A 22,069-nucleotide genomic window follows, 5' to 3' on the forward strand; every position below is an offset into this window, starting at 1 on the left:
TGCAAAATGTTCTGATTCCTGCTTGCATTAACATATCAGGGGGTATTTTCCGGTTCCAAGACATTTGCTCTGGCAACAATTGCTCTACTGTATTCCTCACACCAACAGAATTACCAAATTCAGTCTCACATTTAACAATGTACCCTATTGCAACCCTAACCTTATATATCTCAAACAAAATAAAGGAGCAATTGTCGCCAGAGCAAATGTAGTGTCGCCATTTTCTCCACAAGCGGGGGAGGGGGGGGGGGAATTATCCATTATTTGTCTGAGGGGTATTTTCTCTAGAGAGGGTATCTGTCCAAGGGGAACTTGTCTGGGGTTACCTGCGGTACTTGTAGTTGTCATGAGAGAAGTTGTTCTAGGGCATATGTCTCTGAAGGTAGTTGTCCAAGGGGGTGAGCTACAATGTAGCAGAATGGGGGAGGGGGGGGGGGGTAGTGATCCTTGAGGATATTGGTCCAGTGTAGTGATTATTTATTAAACTTAATCATGAATACAATAGACAAATGACCTACCATTGTAAAGCTTAAAATATCCTCTTACGTCTCAAAATACTTAGATTATTTCTCATTTACACATAAGTGTGCAAAAACAACTGAAGAGCGAATACCATAAAGTCACTTGGCGGGCTGTATCTGGATTAAAAAAATAACATTTAAAAAAATTTAAATATCTCCTCTTTAATTTGATACCTCAGTTACAGAAAATGGTCAAGAACAAAAGTTATGGTTATTTGAAATAAGGCTTGAATTTCAATTATTTCATAAAATAAAGAGGTTTTACAGGCTAGCGTCCAGACTCACTCGACACTCCGTTTTGTCTACGGTCAACCATGCATTGAAGGGATGGTCCGGACTAAAAATAAATCTAAAGAGCGTGAGATTCACATAGCAAAATGCTGAAAATTTCATCAAAATCGGATAACAAAGTTATTGAATTTTAAACTTTATCAATATTTTGTGAAAACATATGCACATCGTCACGAATATTCATTAGGTGGGCTGATGATGTCATATCCCCACTTTGGCTTGTTTTTCCTCATGACTTGTATATTTTGGTGATTCTCATTATAGTGGAGCACACTATGTAGGTTTCATAGAAGAAATTTATATTTTAGGACAGGTAAATTAAAAAGAGATGTATATCTAGGCCTACATGAGAATTAATCCTTGGACTATACTCTATAGTATGGTTCAATGCAGGGAAAGTTTTACTTAAAGAATTATTGTGTTCTTCAAAATCGAGCACTGCGTATGGTCTTAAGAGTTGATTATAGATACAGTTCCAATCTATTGTATTCTACTCTGAACATTGATAAGTTAGAATTGCGATGGAAAAAGCAGGCAGTTTCCTTTATATTTAAATTACTTCATGGACTACTTCCATCTTTCTTGTGCTCCAAAATAAGCATCAAGAAAAGTAATTATTCTCTTCGAAATTACCAGTGTAGGATTAATCTCGAAAAACCCAAAACTAATTTTATAAGGGACGGTGCTCTCTATATAGGTATTCAATTATTTAATTCCTTACCAAGTAATACCCGGCAACTGGATCAGTTCTCTTTATTTATGAAATCAGTTAATTCCATCGCCTTCTCACTCATCTGCGGGGGGGGGGGGGGGCTAGAGAATTTCTATGATTTCTCTTCGCACTGCGGTTTTATGTAGTTTTACTTATTGTTTTTCATTTTAATTATGTATGTCTTATATTATGTGTTACTGTAATATTTAAAATATTTTCGTATTGTCTCACTTTTACATGTTTTTTAATGTTCACGGACTTGCTGAAAAGCAGTCTGTTATGACTGAATGTAAGTTTTACCGTGATTAAATAAATACAATACAATACTAATAAGACTGGGTATATATAACCCTAACCTCGCCAATGATTTCCAAAAACAAAAAAAGTAAAACAGAGAAATACCAGAGTTGACATGCATAGGACAAAAATATGTTGAAATGATTGTTAAACCCAGTTGACTAACTTTAGTATTAATACTGATTTAAATACAAAGAAAATGTTTCTTAGAGAGGTGAGCTAATTTGTACATGTACATGTACAATAGCATGCAAGAAACGTGTCTGATTTTTTATAGGGTATTTTTTAATCGGAAAATAATAATACTACCGGCATCCAAGTACATTTCGATGTGCTCAGTCATACTCTCAATAACTTGAAATCGGATTTTTTTTTCGTCGTAGAATAAAATTCTTTAAGTTTTTGTAAACAACCATTGTTTTGAATGCAAATTTGTTGTCAAGATCTGATGAGGATTCAAGCGTTTAATCCTATTGTGCTACTATCTAGGGCAACTCTTAGCTCAAGAATTCAGGAGATACACCCGAATGAGCGGATTAAGAAAGGTGCTGAAAATGTCTACCTTCTTCTTTTGTTGAATTACTCAGGGTCTTTTCACACGTGAATCATAATAATGATTGTCATTTGTCTTTAGAATCGTACATTTCACACGCTCATTCGAAAACTGCATGCGATCTGAGTGAAACTTAAATGGAAGCCACATCCGAAGGTGAGAATTTGAATTCGAGATTCTGGTTTGGTTTCACACGTGCTCAAAAAAAAAAAATCGTCGTTAGCCTTGTTTTCTCATCTTTTCTCCTTGCTTTCACGAGCCGCAGCAAAATCGTCATTGTTCACCGCGTCCAGACTTAACGCTTGGTTGTACAATTGCTATTGCTGAAAAATAAATCGATTCAATACGAAATAAAAGTCATTCACTGAATGTCTTTCAAAGATATCACATAGCTTTCTATTGTACCTTCAACTGTGTGATATTCTAGCAGCTATTCTGAAAAAAATGCAGTCTCAATAACATAACCATTCAAGTTACTCTCCGTCTTCATTTGAAACGATGGTAAGTTAAAATCTAAGTGATTTATGTCTGGTCTGATTGTGTAGAATGATTATTATACATGTCTTAAACAGTGGCGTAACTGCGGGGGCATGGGGGCACGTGCCCCATAGACTGGCAAAAAAACGGGGGAGGGAGGAGAAAAAGAGAGAAAGAAAGGAACGAATTGAAACGTAGTGGGATAGAAGAAATTATTGCCATTATAATATGTTATGTTATACATAACGTGATACATTACATAGAAACATTTTTCATAACTTTATGAAACATAATTTGCTCAGGGTCTGAATGTTTTTATCGTTCCTGGTGCTCGCATTGTTCGTTAAGGCGGTTTTCCACTAGGGCGCGGACAAGACCAGGAATGGTTGCGGAAGCAACTTTTGTCATTTCGGCATGCTGTCCGCAACCAAATTCCGTAAAAGATTATGCAAATGATCTTGTCCTAGGACATAACCAGGACTGTCTGCGTATTGTCGTAGGACATTCCTGGGACTGTCCTAGGACAAGATTATCTAAATAAATTTGTCGGCGTTCGGTGCGGACAGCATGCAGATCGTATTAGGACAGAACCGGATACATTTAGGACAACATCACGAGTGGTAAATTCAAGGACTAGGACAATCGGACAATTTGCGAATACTCCATGAAAATTATCGCTCATATAAAAAAAAATGAATTTAGGGGTGTTATTTGGGTTTTCTTCGACTACAGAGACTATGTATGATTTTCTTTTATTTCAAATCAAATTGCATACATTGGTGGACATCCCAGGGTGACAGGGGCGACGCGTCCCCTGACTTTTTTGGGGGCATTTGATATCAAATGCCCCCCTCCCCAATATTTGGAAGGAGCAAACAAGAAAAAATGGAAAGAGAGGGAAAAGAACCAGAAGGGAAAAGAGAAGAGGAAAAACAAAAGGAGAAAGACGAGTGAATCAAATAAGATGAGGGGGGGGGGGGGGATTTCATGTCACTATGAGATACATAACTTGCTCAATAGACTTATATTGAGCTTGAAATATCAAGTTTTGAAGTAAATATACAAAACATTTCTCGGATTAAGTTTTCAATTTGTTTGATTTACAAATAGATTTTATAGTTTTCTGTAAAATAACTATAGTTTGTGGTCTAAATATGAACATTTTCTGCTCGCGCTGCGTGCTAGCATTATTTGATTTGTCAAATAACTATTCTCTTTGTGTATTCCATCATTTTTTGAAAAATATCTCTTTTTAGGGTGGTCTGATTGTGAATAGTATCAGCTAAAGCTGATCGCTTGCATTTTGATTTGGAGTTATGTATACCTGTATCAATTGTAATAAATTATTTCAAATTCCTCGACAGTTTATCAAAATTTTTGGCTCGCAATTTGCGCTCGCATTATTTTTGTTAAAAACGTATAAACCCATGCATCCTATTCATGATTACAAAATGTCCAGTTATCTGACCTTAATATCAATTTCGCGCCCTCATTTGGCTTATTAGATTAATAAGTAATATAATAATATTTTCATGATTTCCTAAAAATCATTGTCCGTTTTTTTTCAGAATGGAATATCGACAAGTTTCATCTCTCGCTTAGGAAGATAGTCATCATAGTCATATGAAGACAAGAAATGTCCTTAAAATGTCCCGGTCGCAACTTGAAATATATGTAATGATAGAAATATAAACTTGAGCTTCGCACTCGCATCATTTATTAAGCGCGATCCATATCCAGTTCGTAACTGCGCTTAAATTTTATTTTGTTTAGATCGGAAAATCAAATATTTTTAGCTCGCTCATCGCGTTCTTATTATTGATATTATAATAAAGAATGTAATTAGAATGTCCAGATTCTAGGTCTGGATCTAAACACACGCACGGATGTTTATTTAGATACGAATCTTGTGCCAGTTTCAGATCACATTACCAAATATTATTATTAATGTAGGAATATTATCCATCTATCCAATTATCCATCCTTTTCCTGATTTACAAAACGTGAGATGTCGAATTTCGTTTCGACTCGCGCTTCGCGCTCACATCAAGTGTATAGTCATACCCCTTTCCTGTTCATGCTTTTACAAGGTGCTTAGAATGCCCAGTATTTAGGTCGGAATGTAAAAAAAGATGTTCAGCTCGCGCTTCGCGCTCGCATTATTTGATAGTTAAAATATGTAGGATAAAGGAAAGTGTGTTAGCAGTGTAATGTAGTATTCACTTTTTGAAAGCAGATTTTGTGCATTTTTATACATAACAATAAATTATCTCGGATCTTGATTTTTTCAACTTAGGTAACTTTAAAAAGAGTGCATATGTTCATAGCAAAGTCGGGGCTCTCTTTATAACATTACTTTCTTATAATTTTTCTACAAATTAATACATATATTACAAAAGAGGAAGAAAACAGGAAGTTAGGATGCAAATTGCATTCGACAGGCACATGCGGATCAAGGGGTGACGTGGTCTTGCTCCCCCCTTTAAAAAAGTACAAACAGAAGAAAAATAAGTAAAATGGAAAGTGAAACTTAAAAAATGATATGGTGGAAAAGAAAAGGGGGTGCCGTGCTGATACGGCCCTCCTCTCCTTGCTGCTGGCTTACCCCTCCCAGTATTAAAGAGATATACAAACAGCACAAAAGAAATATGAATAAACAAAGGAGATGAATGAAATAAGGTGAAATAGAATCAAGGAGGAAAAATCGCGATAATGAACAGAAAATAATCGAGATTATGAATGTGTAAGATTAGAAATATCACTTTTAAATTTTGGACGAAAATGTGAATCCAGTGAGAGTCTAATCGCCTTTGCCTCCTCTTGTACCAATTCAGTGAAATAGACTAAGAAAGAAATGTAAATGGGCAATTCGAGGAGGCCGAATGCGATCGCTACGCCCTATTGACTGCGTTAAAATAGGAAAAAATGGAGTAACCAAAGAAGAGGAGAAAAAAGGAAGAAGAGTGAAGAAATTGACAGTCCTGCAGACGGGGAGAATAGCGTTTCAGCTAGGTCAATTTATAAAAATATTAATGGTCCATTTCGCGCTTCATACTTTCAATAGTTTAATCATAAGAAGATTGTGCACACTGTTCATTTTATTTACGAAAAATGCTTAGGTCTTTCGTCTTTTCTTTTTAATCCTTGATGTTTGAAAGAAGTAAGTTCGCGCTTCGCGCTCATATTTTATGTTTATGAGAAACATGCTCTGTGCACGACTTTTTTTCAGGAAGGCCTATTTTTTTGTAAAGAGACGTGGTGTAGTGATTCTGACTCCGCCTTGTGTGTTCGATTCTCTTAACCGTCCTTTGGCAAGACGTATTGCACACCTTGCCACTCTCAACCCAGGTGCTAAATGGGTACCCGGTTGGAAGCGAAAGTTATTGTATGCTTGAATTTGCCAGCGCCATTTTGAGGCTGGGATGAATGCAAGGAATGCTTCCCAGGGTGTAGAATTGTGCACTTTTCATGTGGGATTGAAATGAATCCTGGGGTAAATCGTTTTGCCCCTGCTGTAAATCGTTTTGAGCCGTTCTGAGAAAAGCGATATTTATAAGCCGGCTCTCATTTATTATTATCATAAATTTCTTATTAATGACACCTCATTCATGATCAAGCAAAGTGCTTAAAATGTAATAGGAATATAAACTTGAATTTCAGTTTCAAACCTACACCTGTATTATTATTTGTGTTATGATACTTGTCCTATTTGTAAAGTCAAGCGTTGCCTATACGGTTCCTTTTTCAGTTGAGTACATTAAAATAATCTCGTTCATAATCAAACGTTGCATGAAACATCTTTGTCATGTTTATATGTTCAGTACAGAACAAAATAATCTGCTCGCATCGTTGCCAGCTTAACTATTGCAAGAAATATTTGAAAAGTCCACTTTTCAGATCAGAAGAAAATGCTCGAAATATTCCTCCTTCGTGCTTCGCGCTCGCGTAATACATGTATGTTTAAAACAATGCTTGAAATATTAGGTTCTCAGGTTTGTTTAGTGATATACTAATTAGGCCCCTTGACCCCCGTACTTCTTTACTTTTGTAATTTTATTGTCTTGTATTATCCAGTTGCCACATCTAGTGCACTGACCACAAATGGCTTTTGCTACTTGTGTACTCGTTCCACACATATTAGCATTGGATCCACCCATTCCTGAATCACTCCGCTTGCCTTCCTATTCCAGTCCGCACGTTCCTGAAACTGTCCGCTTGCCTTCTTATTCCAATCCGCACGTTCCTGAAACATTCCGCATGGCTTCTTCTTTCCTTCTTGAAGCTGACCTGATTGCGGATGGTTTCCGGAAGACGCGGAAGGGTTTAGGAAGGGCAGGACATCGTCAGGATAGGGTCCCGAAGGTGTCAGGTATTCAATATCCGCGTCCAAATTTTGGTCTCGACCAAAATTTGGATGCGGACAAATTTTGATTTCCCGAACACCAGGAAGGGTTTAGGACAGCGTGCGGACACTCCCAGGAATGTCCGGACAGGTTGCGGAAGGGTCGCGGATTGCAATTATTACATTCTGCGCCTTGTCCTGACGCTGTCCTGGCCCTAGTGGAAAAGGGGTATTAACGAGATTATAATACTGTTGTACTAAAACATCCGTTTTCAAGTCAATGTACACCAAATATATTTCCACTTTGAGTTATTGTTTCATGTAGTGGCATATGCTTATTTTCCATGACTACTTAAAGTGATTACCCCGGCCCATTTTAAGGTCTGAATATAAAATATTTCCAGTTCTTGCTTACGTTCCTATTGGTGGATTGGTGAGATAACAATTGTCATGTCTGCTCCTATAATGAATTCCTGAAACCGTTCCTTACTATTTCCTTTTTCTGATCTGAATATAAAAAAAAAATCAGCGCGCGCTTCTCGCTCACGTCATTTGGTAAGTGAAATACGTATGGTCTTAGTGAATTCCTATATACAAACAAGCCTTGGAATGTCCATCTTCAGGCAGTAGCGGACCGTGACCCGGCGGAGACAAAGCATTGGGGGGGGGGCACTGCATTGTTTGTGAACAATGCTGTGCCCCCAATGCTTTGTCTCCTCCGGGTCACGGTCCGCCACTGTCTTCAGGTATGAATATCCTGAAGTTTCATCTCAATCGTATGGAAGCTTAAAAGTGCCACCGAGATGTTGAGATAATTATCTCGGGAAGTCGACATCTTGATAGCAAAAGATAAGATGACGAGATCCCAGATCTCATCATGTCGACATCTTTTAGAAGAGATGATGAGATGACAAGATCCCGAATCTCATCATGTCAACATCTTTTAGAAGAGATGATGAGATGACAAGATCCCGGATCTCATCATGTCGACATCTTGTAGAAGAGATGATGAGACGAAAACTCCCGGATCTCATCATGTTGACATCTTGTAGAAGAGATGATGAGATGACAAGATCCCGGATCTCATCATGTTGACACCTTGTAGAAGAGATGATGAGATGACAAGATCCCGGATCTCATCATGTCAATATCTTTTAGAAGAGATGATGAGATGACAAGATCCCGGAACTCATCATGTCAACATCTTTTAGAAGAGATGATGAGATGACAAAATCTCGGATCTCATCATGTTGACATCTTGTAGAAGAGATGATCAGATGACAAGATCTTGCATGGATCTCGTCATGTCTACATCCAGTGGAAGAGATGATCAGATGTCATGATCTCGTAACTCGTCATGTCTACATCTTTAAGAAGAGATGATTAGATGACATGATCATGGATCGAAGATCTTGTCATCTGACCATTTCTTCTAAAAGATGTCGACATGACGAGATCCGGGATCTTGTCATCTGATCATCTCTTCTAAAAGATGTTGACATGATGAGATCCTGGATCTTGTCATCTCATCATCTATTCTACAAGATGTTGACATGATGAGATCCGGGATCTTGTCGTCTCATCATCTATTCTACAAGATGTTGACATGATGAGATCCGGGATCTTGCCATCTCATCATCTCTTCTAAAAGATGACGACATGACGAGATCCGGGATCTTGTCATCTCATCATCTCTTCTAAAAGATGTCAACATGATGAGATCCGGGATCTTGTCATCTCATCATCTCTTCCAAAAGATGTTGACATGATGAGATCCGGGATCTTGTCATCTCATCATCTCTTCTAAAAGATGTTGACATGATGAGATCCGGGATCTTGTCATCTCATCATCTCTTCTAAAAGATGTCGACATGATGAGATCTGGGATCTCGTCATCTTATCTTTTGCTATCAAGATGTCGACTTCCCGAGATAATTATCTCAACATCTCGGTGGCACTTTTAAGCTTCCATACGATTGAGATGAAACTTTAGGATATTCATATCCATGTCAGCATTTAATTTTCTTTACTTGGTATATAATTCATTTCATGTTGGAAATACAAAGAGAATTGATCAGCCTAGTTTGAAACAATTTATTGTTGTTGTTGTTGTTATTATAAATTTCAGGATTTTCCATCTGTTGAGAGGGCAGTGAATGTGTACAGAGAATGTGCTACTGCGCCAACTCTCTCATCTGCTTCCATACAAAAGACTGGAGATTGTTTAGTTAGTGTACATTCAACGTGGAGTCAGAGAGATTTGGAAAGAGAAACGACCGTCAAGTTTAGAAAGACTCATATTGTGACAATAGACAGCAAAGGACAAGTCGGAAACATCATTGATCCAGCGACCAGCACTGAACTTCATTCCGAGTAAGATGAATTCCTAATTTTCACCTCCGTAAAGAGAAATCTTAGTCTAAGCATGGAGCTATTACAGAGATGGTCTAAGTGTAATTCAGTCTTAGGGGGTGTTGCAAGAAAATATTTGCGATCAATCGCAAATTTTCTGTTACAATTTCAAAATCAATATATCCATTTTAGCTGTATCAAGTCACTCCTTGTTTCAAGGAGCAGATCAATAATCAGTCACAAATTTACAATTAATTGCAAGAAATTTGATATATTTAGGGACCGGAAATAGACTTGCGATTGATCGCAAGTTTCTTGCAACGCCCCATTAATTTAAATTTGGTTATTCCGTTTAACACTTGATCATTTTCATGAAAAGCTGCAGAATATGTATTTTTATCCTTTCTCTATAGGCAACGGGTTCGATTGTCACCATCTGGAAAACTAAAGGCTGTGTTGAGGAAAGTCAAGGATAGGAAAGGAGATGAAAAACAATACTTAGAGGTATTTCCTTGTTTTATTTTATTTTCCCTTATCACATTTATCATTAAGATCAATTATGAACAAAGTAGAAAATGTGTTTATTACAAGTAGATGCTGATAGTGTTCACCAGCAGCATTCGTGCGAATTATAGTTCCTACTCTGGGAACTCATTCTGAGAACTACCATTTCCGATGTTCTTTTCATAATTCAACTTTATTCCTAGTGAGAATGACTCAGATTTCAAATGAAAGTTTAGTAGGCGGAGTCGCTGTGAGGTGCAATAATAACCACACACCTCTACTTTATCTGTAAAATGTCTCAAAGCCAAAACTTGATGCCATTTTCCATCTTGTCTTTTCAGGTGTGGAACGATATTGGAAAGATTCATAACATCAATTTGACTGCTCTTGACAAACATGGCAAAGTTTATGAAGATGGTAGGTGATATGGGAATTCACTGTCCAAAACCAAAGAAATAGACATAATATTAACCGCATTGTGATCAATTGATCATTCAATTATCTAAAAAAAATCGAGCACGCCCAGTGGCGCATCTATGGGGAGGGGCACATCCTACCCGCCCCCCCCCATTGAGAGTCATATCAAATTTATCGTGACGTAAATTGTACTCATTTGGAATTAAAGACTTGGGTTTTTCTTTTTTTGGTTGTAAAAATTTTTCTCGGAAAAATGCCCCACCCCCTTTTGAAAATCCTGGATCCGCCCCTGCTGAGCAAGCCTTCCCAAAAAATTATTCAAGTTATTAAGTAAATATGAAAATAGTGGAAGGAAAACATGGAGAAAGAACACAAAAAATGGAGTGGTGTTTGTGGTCTTGGAACTGTTACTTCACCGAGAAAAGTATTGCACTATCTTTAATTCGTCTTGCCACCCCCCCCCCCAAAAAAAATAATGGACCAAGAAATCAATTGAGATAATTAAACTGCATCTTATATAATACACTAGGAAAATCGACATTATTCACTAAAAATATATATTTCTAATATGTACCATTTTTTTTTCTTTCCACAATTTCTATTTTTTTTTTAAAATTTCCATCATGAGATGAATTTGGATGTTTGGAGTGGTCTGGAAGTGAATCTCAGCTATTGTATGTGGCAGAGAAGAAGCAACCCAAATCTGTCTCCTATTTTGACAAGTCCAATGATAGGAGCTCGGATGAGTGTTCTGAAGTGGATTCTAAAAACAGGGATTCAGCAATTAAGGTGATGATTCGAAGCACTGTATTTCATGTGGAACATCCTAGATATTTTTCTCAAATTTATGATTCAAGGATACATATTCCCATTTGATTCCTTATTAGTGGATATTACTCACTCAAGGTTAACTTTTCCAGTTCATCCCAAACTTCTCCATCAGAATTGATCATAGTCACATCCCGGGGGGCCACTTCCATTCACGAGTGGATACCATGCGCGACCATGGGGTCTCGAAAAGCACCCTAAACACGTAATTTCCATATTCTGAAAATGCACCCCTTAACAAGTATTGGCGTGTGAAACCCTACCCTTAACAAGTATTGGAAACAAAACTATACTCTCGGCAAATATTCCCTGAAATGAACCCCTAAACAAGTACAGGAATGTTTTATTGTTACGGGTCCTTCGGTCGTCGGCTTTACCTTATTTGGTTTAGTACGACCCCACCTTCTACACCTCGCGCAAATAGGACTCTAAACACGTAGTGTTGGGGCAAAAGGACATCCTTTATAAAACATTTGAATTTTGTTTTATCATCCCCTCAAATTCGACCCTAAATACGTAATTTTTCTAGCAAAATAGATACCCTTTTTTCATTATTTTTGTGTTTTTGACACCCTTATCACGTTACGTACGTAACGTGCCCTATCGTGAAAAGGACATCCTTTTTACGTGTTTTTTGGTCGCGCATGGTATCCACTCGTCAATGTAAGTGGCCCCCCCCGGGAGTCACATTGTATTTTCACAGTTTGGACTATTTGAAGATTTTATTTACTCTATATTCACACTTTGCAGTATGCACAGAAACAACAACAGCAGCAACAGCCAATCAAACTCAATGTATGCAAAGACTAAAACAGAAGAGTAACCAATCAGAATCAATTAATGTTCATTATACGAAGACAATAGCAGCCAATGAATGTTTCATGGTAATAAATAATAATTTCAAATATAAATTTATATGGTGAAAGAACCCAGGAACCTGTTTGTATTGCAGCGAGACTCTTCTACTTTCTTTCTTTCTTTCTCTTTCTTTCTTTCTTTCTTTCTTTCTTTTCTTTCTTTCTTTCTTTCTTTTCTTTCTTTCTTTCTTTCTTTAAATAAATCTGCCATCAGTTGATCCATTTTGCTCACATGTGGCATAGTCAAGCTCTATCTACTCTGTCTACTACAGGGAGAAAAATTTATCTACCGCCAAGATTGGGGTGAAATGTTAGTTGGGAAGCATTGTCCAGTTCCTTGCATCTTGAACCTTCAGACTGGTCAAGTGACCATGCCAGAGGGTCTTCCCAAGGATGTCTCTATCGGTCAAGCAGTCTGGACTCCTGATGATAGCGGGATAGTGTTCGTTGGATGGGAGAACGAGCCCTACAGACTAGGAATGGTCTATTGTGCAAATAGAAGGTATATAGAGCAATCACTCCTATTGGCTATTTGAGACAAGGTTTTGTAATTTCAAAATTATTTTCTTCAATGATTCAGTTGCAATGTCTCTAAATGGAAAATTTCACCCTGAGAAAAGTTTGTTGCAGATACCATAAAATTGATAGATAAATACCGGTGAATTTGTGAAGAAAGCCCATTAACGATTAAGATAGTTAAAATAATATTTTAGGTACTTGTGACGTCTTACAGGCGCCCCATGTGTTATGTATAATATACAGTGTATAAATTGCTGATTTTTTAATGGTTCATGATGATAATACTTTTTATTTCTTTCAGAAGCGGGTGCAAAATAGTTTGTTGATATACTGAAAGTATAATAAAAACCATTTTCGATTTGTTGAGAAAATGACATTTTTTATTTCACAATATGAATTATAAAGAAACTGCTCACATATGACATCAAAAAAATCTAATAACTTTTTTAATCTTTGATGTATTTTCCTCAAACCTTAACCAATATGTTTACTTGTATTTTTCTGCTATTTTTCAATAAACTTTTCTTCAGGGTGAATTTCCCTTTTAAGTCAGAGAGCAAAAACATTATAAATCAGTTATTGTATCGTTGCACACCAATGTATTCTCCTGAGATTCATTTATCACAGTTTTATTAGAGAACTTAAAATTTAATAATTCCGCTGACACTGCATTATGTTTGTTGTGATGACCATTGGAATATAGTTAAACTTTTCCTGTTAAGAATGTCCGATTTATTGAACTGCGTTATGTTTGTTGTGATGACCATTGGAATATAGTGAAACATTTCCTGTTAAGAATGTTCGATTTATTGATTGATTTAACTCATTATAGCTAAATGAATCTAAAAACTGTTTAATACAAATTATGCTTCGTTTATATTCATCGTCATCCGCTATTTTGACCCTATCAAATTTGATGGCCAACTTCGGTTAATAAATCAAAATGGCTTTGAAAATGTTATGACTGGTATTTACTTAATTCATTCATCAGGAGTTCCATTTATCATCTGGATCTGTCAAGTCAAACCTGCAGTAAGTATTAAATGAACATTATGTTGCTTATTGAAAGTATAGAAGACGGAAAAATCTCTCTTTACGCATGCTTAAATAAAGATAAATAAGGGGACTGATCTCGCGCAGATCATTCTTTATTTATTTATTTTCATTTATTTCACATCTTTATACAGGGTAACCAATTCAGCTATACACGATAAAAAACATTAACAAAGATAAAAAGCTGGTTTGCAATTGGGCCCTGTTAATCAAAATACATACAAATTATAAAGTACATAATATGCAGAATATACAAGAAATAAACCTTGAAAAATCTCAATCCTCATCAGAAACACATAAACACACAGAAGCACCCAAACCCCCACACACACCCCATTACACTCTGCAGACTCTTTACTTACTTGTAACATAATATATTCAACATTATGATTAGATATTGACATAGCGAAAACCAATTTTACAAATAAGATACAATTAAGATACAAATGATGTGGGAATATTTTTAAGAATTCAGAAGACGTTTGAATATTGCCAATGATCAGCAGATCGAGTGTCTTGGGATAAACAGTTCCATTCACTTATGCCTACCGGTATAAATGTGTTTTTGTAATACTGCGTTTTGAATTTCGGGGCTCGTAGCATTAATTTATTAGTTCTTCGTGTTATACGCACTGATACATCATCATTAAACAAATTTGGTACTTAATAAATGGGGAGCTAATCTATTTACACACACCTGTATACCATTCATAATGTAGATTTCCTGTACAATTCTTTTAAAGGAGACCAGGAGAGAATTTGAAAAATATGCTCTGATGGGGTTTCCCATGTATAACCGCTCACGATGTAAGCTGCACGTTTATGGAGTTTTTGCACCGTATTATAATTAGATTCAGATCTATACGACCACACATTTGAACAATACATTGCATAAGGGAGAACGAACCCTATGTATAATCGTTTAAGTTGTTCCACATTAAATATATGTTTGTTTCTTCTAATTAACCCAAGCTTTTGTTTCATTACTTTTACAATTGAATCGACATGGTTTTTGAATGTCTAAGTATCATCAAATAACGCGCCCAAACATTTTGTGCTATGATACACACTCTAAAATAGTGTTATTGATTATTTTGGCCCGCAAGGTTGATAACCGCTGTCGAGAACCAAGAAGCATTACTTTGGTTTTTTTTTTCATAAAATAATGGTGAAAATATTTCGCTCTTTTTACCTTTCGTCTTGTTTTTGAAAGCTTAACATTATTACATTAAAAAAAAAACATGTCATCTGGATTTTTATACGAATTCAATTCAATGAACTGTCCCTCGAGGCTCTACTTTATGACCAATCGTATTTTTCAGAATGGATACCAGCGATATTTTTTAACCTTTGTTGATGTCATTGTCTGTTATTGTTTTAATTTGCAGATGCCGTCAGCGCAACAGACGAGTCTGTTAGGTCACCAAGTTTTAGCCCAGATGGGTCTAAACTGCTATATCTTCAAAATTCCTGTCATGGACCTCCCATGAAATGTGCCCAATTAAAAGTGGTAAAGCAGTTCACGGATTTTACACTATCAACCCCTTTAACTCGTATACAAAATGTGCATTGGTATTGAATTATCAAACAGGAAAAAGGAATCTTTGACTTCACGGTGGGGAAAAAAGAGTCTACGTAGACTGTAAACCTAAGAGAGTTTTCTTAATATCCGTTCCATGGCCAAAAAAGTGATGTTGCCAGTTTCAGAAGTGAGAACACATTAATGTGAAAAAACCCTTAGATTCAAAGCTGTTTTTCTTATACTTTAAATGAAGTGTTTTTTATGATGCGGGGGGGGCTTTAGTCGAGTCTGGATGGCTTTTGCCAGTCCTCGGCATCGGTCACAGAGAGTGTAAGGCTTATCCAAAATAAATTTCAATCAAATGAAGCTGCCGAAAAAATATACTTTTAATAGTAGATCATAGAATTTGCATTTAGAAAGGATCAAATCAGTAAAATATCCTAATGGAAAAGAAATGATTTGATAAACTATGCAATTTCTAGTATAAAAAAAATGTCCGTTCATCCTGCATGATGGTACATCTTCTTGAAAAACTGTTGTAAAGAATTGTGTTTGTAAATAATTATTGTCAACGTATTTGAGCATAAATTAAGATATTAAACGAAAATTAAAATCTATAGAGTCCGCTGGAGAAAAAAAAACACTTTCTACCATATGTACCTTGTGTATTTAACTTATCCTGGGTCATCAAGGCCGGCAAAATGTATGTCTAAGATCGGCCTTGAACCCATCCTTTATGATAATAAAGTTCTGCATGCATTTTTGAGAACATTATTATTTACTTTTCTATATTTTTCCATGCAGTGTGAGTGGGAGACTAAGGAGACAAATATTGCAGTCGATGTAGTTCAATACCCTACAGGTATGAAAGGAATCGCCAGTTTGAAGAATGTCTTGTTTCCTAGAGATTATAATACATCTCTTTGGTTGTTTTCTTATTGATTATCTCCCATATTCGACTTCCTTATATTGGGTGGCAATAGATCCACAGCTCCCCGAAATTAAACCAATATTACGCAATTTGCTTTTGTGACCAAATGAGCATGTTTGCATCACTAAATTTTAAAGAAAATTAGGAAATTTTTTGAAATTTTCTTTTTTTTATGCTTGTAAATAGATTGAATGCTCATGATATATTTTGGTTTGTTTTTGTATAAAACAGAAAAAAATCCCTTTCCTGGTTTATACATTGGTCGTTTTCAGCAGCAATGTTGGTTGGATAATGCGACTATTCTTGCAAGTACACCGTGGAGAAGTAGCCAGGTAAGATCTACATTTTTTTAGTCTCTTTTTTATTCATCACCCAATCGAGTGGGAATGTATTTTAGGATACCAAGGTATATAAAAATGCACTCTTTTCAGACCCCCCTTTTTTCGTATTCGTCTTCCGAATTAGTTATGATATGTTCACCAAACGATTAGTTATTTTGATCAGTCTTTTGTGAAATTGTTTCACATCTACCGTAGATATCATTGAGCAAATCCGGAGGGGATATGGGAATAAATGTGCTTAATAAAAAGATGAATGGACCAAAATATCGTATTGAGAAGGATAACTTTAGCTTAGTCTGTAACTTATAAAAAAGAGAAGAGAGAATGTAAGGAACAAAAGAAAGAAAGGAAGAAAAAAATAAAGTAAAGAGAGAAAGAGCCTGAAAGGAGAAGAAGTAGAAGAACAGCAACAACAAATTTAACTCAAAATCGTGGGGGAGGGGACATTTCACCTCCTGAATATTTGCCCCGCCCCTAATTTTCATGAAGAATGACGCCCTGGAGTGCCTTTTTCAATCCCTTGCCAAAACGAACTTATCGTCCTTTTTCAAAACTCTCCATTCTTCAATCATGTTATTTTCTATTGTAGGCAATCATTTCAATAAACATCTGTACAGGGGAAGTGATAAGACTTACCGATTCCTCAGAATATGGGAGTTGGCTTTTCTGTGACATTAGAGAGAAAATGATTCTAGCATACAGATCGTCACCAACCAATTCAGGTCAACTGGTAAGAAAACATTTTTCATATTTCACATTTATAATATATTCTATTTCATTCTCACTTTCAAGGCTTATTTAAATTTTTTTGTCGATTTGAAAACAATTCTTTTAATTCAGTTTATCTTAGAAAATGTCAGATCATTAAGATGTAAAGAATGAAGAGCAAATTATCATTCAGATTAAGTATTTCAAGATTTTAAAAGAGAGCTCCAAGGAGAACTTCAAGTGCAATATTAGTATTGTGAAACTTTCTGGTTGGTTTTGTAAATATCACATTTATTATAAAATCTTTCATATTTTGTTTATATCTATTTTAATTGAGTGGATCATGAATCTCTGATGTACAATTACCTGTGAAACTTAGAAACAAGAAAAAAGTTATTCTGAGTAATCTTAATCTCTTTCTAAGGTTTAATCAAAATGTAAAGGGATTTAATACTATTTTATGAAACAATAATTTGTATCTTCGAACAAATGCAAAAATGACTGATTTCAATTAAACTCCTTCAAATTAATGTCTTAATTCATTGGCGGCGGAAGCCAAATAATTTAGGGGGGTCTATCTGAAATTTTGGGATGGACACAGGTAAAAAATTAGACAAGCAAAAACAAAACTTTTATGGAGATCCGTCCCCCACCTCAAATTTAGGGGGGCAGGACGTCCCCCTGCTTTCGCCGCCGTCTAAATTCATCGCTATGTTGAACATTATATTTGCGTTAAAATAATTGTTTAATTATTAGTCTTATCCCTTTCATAGAAAGATTTTATTGAAAATCAAACACTCACACAAAAATCCCGTATTCATTAATTCCACAGATATCAAGAAGCAAACAACGGCTGTACAGGCGTATAAGTTTTTTTTTGTAATGATGAAACGAACGTTTGATTTTTTTTACTAAGAACCCGCTCAATTTGACAATAATGTTTCGATACCTTTTTTTAAGAAATAAAAGATCTCTTTTACAACGGGCCGAGAATATAAAATAAATTATTTAGCGTGCAAAATAAAACGATTTACACTAGATTATTGAGCTTCCGGGCAACCAAACAGAAGTTTGGTAGTTCTGAATAAATGGGTGATATTTTATTGGTATTATTATTTGATAGCAAGTTGAAGAGCATTATTATTTTGTTGGAATTTTTTGTGTTTTTTTATTATGAATTCAGATTACATTATTCTATAAATCTTTTGAAAAGGAAATAAAAAGCAGTAAAATGTGTGGTATTAATCGGTTTGAATACAGGACTACACCAATCATTTTGCTCTGGAGTTAAGTTTACATTGTTAGTACAACACCTATACATGATGGGCATCATTACAGCGCTTTTGGTCGTTACTTAACAATCTTTGGTGTAAAGTCCAAACTTCTATCGCGTAATTTAAAGACATCAAGGCGTGGTCCTATATAGGGACACCAAAGGGTGTCTGTTTTAAAACCTTAACACCTCAGCTTTTACAATCTTAGGAAAAAGGGTGCCTGTACGAACTTTTCTTTTTCCCGTATTTGGAACATTAAAGGGATCTCAAAAGAAACAGAAATAAAGTCCTTTGCTGTATAACCATTTTGGGGGCTATACAAGAAACAGTTTAATGTTCTTTGAATTAACCCATAGCTTTTCATTAACCCTATTAAAATTGGTGAGATATCTCATACCATCAGGAGCCCTATAAGATGTATAAAGAACCTTCAAAGTGCCTTATACATGTAGAACCAATTCGGCTTAAAAAAACTCTTAATCATTTTCCATTTCTTTGAAGAACCTTAAGAGGTTCCAAGTACGGGACAAGGTTCTAAAATTTCTAAGAGTGTGCAATTAATGTTTTTTTTAAATTTAATTTTGCTTATTTGCATCAGGTAATTGGTATTATACCTGAGAAGGGTGATATTTCAGACATCAGATGGACCCCATTAAACAAACCCAGTCTTACCTTGCCTGACGTATCATGGTCTGTCATTACTCTCAAACCTGAGCCTCAGCAAGGTTGGTATGAGTAAATATAATATGACTGTAATTTGCTTATGATTATAAATGTTATAGTGATGTTAAATTGCGATGATGGTGATGACAATAATATTATTAGTGGTGACAATACCATTATCATCATTTTATCATTATTAGATTATTTTCATCAACATTATTATCAATCTCATTTGTTATTGCCATTGATATAACCACTAGTGATACAAATATTTTCTTTACCATTATCACCATTATTCTCCTTCTTCCTCTTTTTACTATTATCATTATTATTATCAATATCATTAATGTTGTTGTTGTTGTGGTGCTGCTTTTGCTGTTATCACGTTGAAGTCCGATGGTTTTTAAATTTATGGTTTGGAGGCGAACAACAAATACAAATTACGAACTCTATACATTTCTTATTGTTTAAGTTTGTGAATAACTCAACGATTGCTGGCCATATTCATGATATCAGGTACCAAACTGTATAAATATCCCTTAATTAAAATGTTTCCGTTTCATTTATCCTTTTTAGGAAGCAATATTGATTTTGAAACCATCATCTTGAAACCAACTGGAGATTCACTCAAACTGGAGAAGAAGCCTCCTCTTTTAGTAATGCCCCATGGTATGACGTCATCATCAAATTAATAAATTGAAACAAAAATAAAATAAAAGAAGATCAGCTCTTGTATAACCTGAACTGCTTTCAGGTTTTAATACGTAAAGGCCACCGCACACCTTACGACTGTTCGCGATCCGATTTTTGAACAAATCGCATTTTGCTCATTTTCTGAAAATATGAATGGACCATATCATTTTATTTGAGGTTAGAATTAATTGAAAGAATACTTATATAACCATTTAGAAAGATTACAAGCCTTTATTTTGCAGTAAAATGCAAAATTAGTTTCAAATCGTAGCCAATCGTACGACTGATATTAAATTTGTTTTTATTCTAAGAAGGGTGATAGCATAGTCACAGAATTGAATATAGGTATTTGTACGATGATTTCGAACATTACACAGTAAGATATTCCATATTTCAATATTAGATTCAATTTTTACTAGGTTTTATTCCAAAATCGGGTCGCAGACCAATCGTAAGGTGTGCGGTCGCCTTAATGACGTGCTGCTTTCTCATCCTCTCGCCCAAATATGGCGCTTTCATGAGAAATACCTTATTGTGTGTGTGTGTGTGTGTGTGTGTATGGGTGTGTGTGTGGGGGTGTCGCTTGCATAGCAGAGCATAACTGCTCGGCCTCACTTTTCCGACGGCAGCGGATTCTTTCAAAAGCTGTATCCGCCCATGATAGTAACAGAATTTAACGTAATTAATATTAAGTAAAAAAAAATTAGTCAGTGGCGTATATGAGGGGGCCAGATATGGCGTTTCGGGCAAATTTATATTAAGTTACGAGCGACCGAAAATTGTTGCTTCTTGGTCATAAAGAATGGGGGTGCAAGCGCCCAGCCCCCCCCCCCTCATAGCCCCTCTATGGGCCAGAAATAACAGAATTAAATGCGTTAAAGGGTGTAGACTTTTTTTCCCTCTCGGAACTTTCCTATTTGGAGTAACATGTAAAGGGTAAGAGTGGTTGATTCTATATATACCCCCATCGACACAACCAACAAAGGGGACCGTATTTTTTCTTCAAATCTTTCCAAAACTGAAAGAAAGAGATTGGAGTTACTTCTCAATTTTAGAATCTAGGTAGGCAGACACCAGTGTTGTAGTGCCTTGATGCTCGGCCTTGGCCTTAAGGCGCCTTAAGGCCTATTTTTCAAAGCCTTGGCCTTGAACATTCAAGCCTTGGCCTTGAGAGAGCCTTGGCCTTGGCCTTGAGGATTTTGAGCCTTGAAATTTCAAGGCATTTTCAAGGCATTTTCAAGGCTTTTTCAAGGCATTTTGTATTTTGTACTTTCATTTATTTTATACAAGTAATTATAAATGTTTCAATTGTTCTGTACATCTAATGACACTAAATACTACCAGTCAGCTGCAGCAGAAGCAGTAAGTGTACTTAGCAGTGCCATCAATTGCAATTATCATCACATAATTATGTAACAAAGAGAAGTGATGAAAATTAATCTTATTTATTGGTAATATGATGTAATCATGACTAATAAGGATAATGACAATATTAATGATAATGATAATAATTATGATTAGGATTATAGTCAGTGGCGTAACTACAGGGGGGCATGGGGGCACGTGCCCCCCCCCCCTCCCCCCCAATCGGCTGACTAAAAAAAGGAGGAAAAGAGGGAGAAAGGAAGAGAAACGTAGTGGGAAAGAAGACATTAATGTTCATTATAATGTTATAATTATGTTATGTTACATTACATAAGAAACATTTTTTCATATAAATGACACATAATTTGCTCAGGGCATATGTCTTCATTGTTCCTGGTGCTCCCATTGTCTGTTTACCGAGATATATAATCCTGTTATACTAAAACCTCCCGTTTTCAAGTCAATATACACCAAACTACCAAATATATTTCCTCGCACTTCGAGTTATTCTTTTACATGTACAATAGTATGCTTCTTTTTCATGAATACTTTAAGTGATTGTCCCATTTTAAGGTCTTAATATAAAACAATTCCTGTCCGTGCTTACGTTCGCAGTAGTGGATTGGTGAAAGATGTCTGCTCTCCATCAATTCCTAGAATGAGTCCTTAAAATGTCCCTTTTTCTGTTTTCTGATCTGAATATCAAAAATTTTTAGCTCGCGCTTCGCGCTCGCATCATTTGGTTAGTGAACTACGTAATGTCTTCTTGAATTCCTACAAACAAGCCTTAAAATGCCCCTCTTCAGGTCTGAATTTCCTAAATTTTCAGCTCGCGCTTCGCGCTCGCAA

General features: G+C 35.9%; 1 protein-coding gene across 2 annotated transcripts in view; it reads left to right on the forward strand.

Moving 5' to 3' along the window:
* Positions 1–2,658: 2,658 nt before the first annotated feature.
* The window catches only part of LOC121411389 (acylamino-acid-releasing enzyme-like), a 35,260-nt gene continuing 15,849 nt past the window's right edge, over positions 2,659–22,069 (forward strand). For both annotated transcript variants that reach the window (XR_005969458.1, XM_041604088.1), the window contains exons 1-13: positions 2,659–2,875; positions 9,322–9,566; positions 9,959–10,049; positions 10,391–10,466; positions 11,095–11,255; positions 12,424–12,653; positions 13,662–13,702; positions 15,112–15,233; positions 16,050–16,107; positions 16,408–16,508; positions 17,107–17,247; positions 19,098–19,224; positions 19,739–19,831. Coding sequence is in view for 1 of the 2 variants with exons in the window: in XM_041604088.1 (XP_041460022.1) it covers positions 2,873–2,875; positions 9,322–9,566; positions 9,959–10,049; positions 10,391–10,466; positions 11,095–11,255; positions 12,424–12,653; positions 13,662–13,702; positions 15,112–15,233; positions 16,050–16,107; positions 16,408–16,508; positions 17,107–17,247; positions 19,098–19,224; positions 19,739–19,831 (1,489 nt within the window). In the remaining variant the exon portion in view is untranslated. The remainder of the gene's footprint in view (positions 2,876–9,321; positions 9,567–9,958; positions 10,050–10,390; positions 10,467–11,094; positions 11,256–12,423; positions 12,654–13,661; positions 13,703–15,111; positions 15,234–16,049; positions 16,108–16,407; positions 16,509–17,106; positions 17,248–19,097; positions 19,225–19,738; positions 19,832–22,069) is intronic.

Source organism: Lytechinus variegatus, chromosome 3, assembly GCF_018143015.1.
Source record: "Lytechinus variegatus isolate NC3 chromosome 3, Lvar_3.0, whole genome shotgun sequence".
NCBI classification, from domain to species: domain Eukaryota; kingdom Metazoa; phylum Echinodermata; class Echinoidea; order Temnopleuroida; family Toxopneustidae; genus Lytechinus; species Lytechinus variegatus.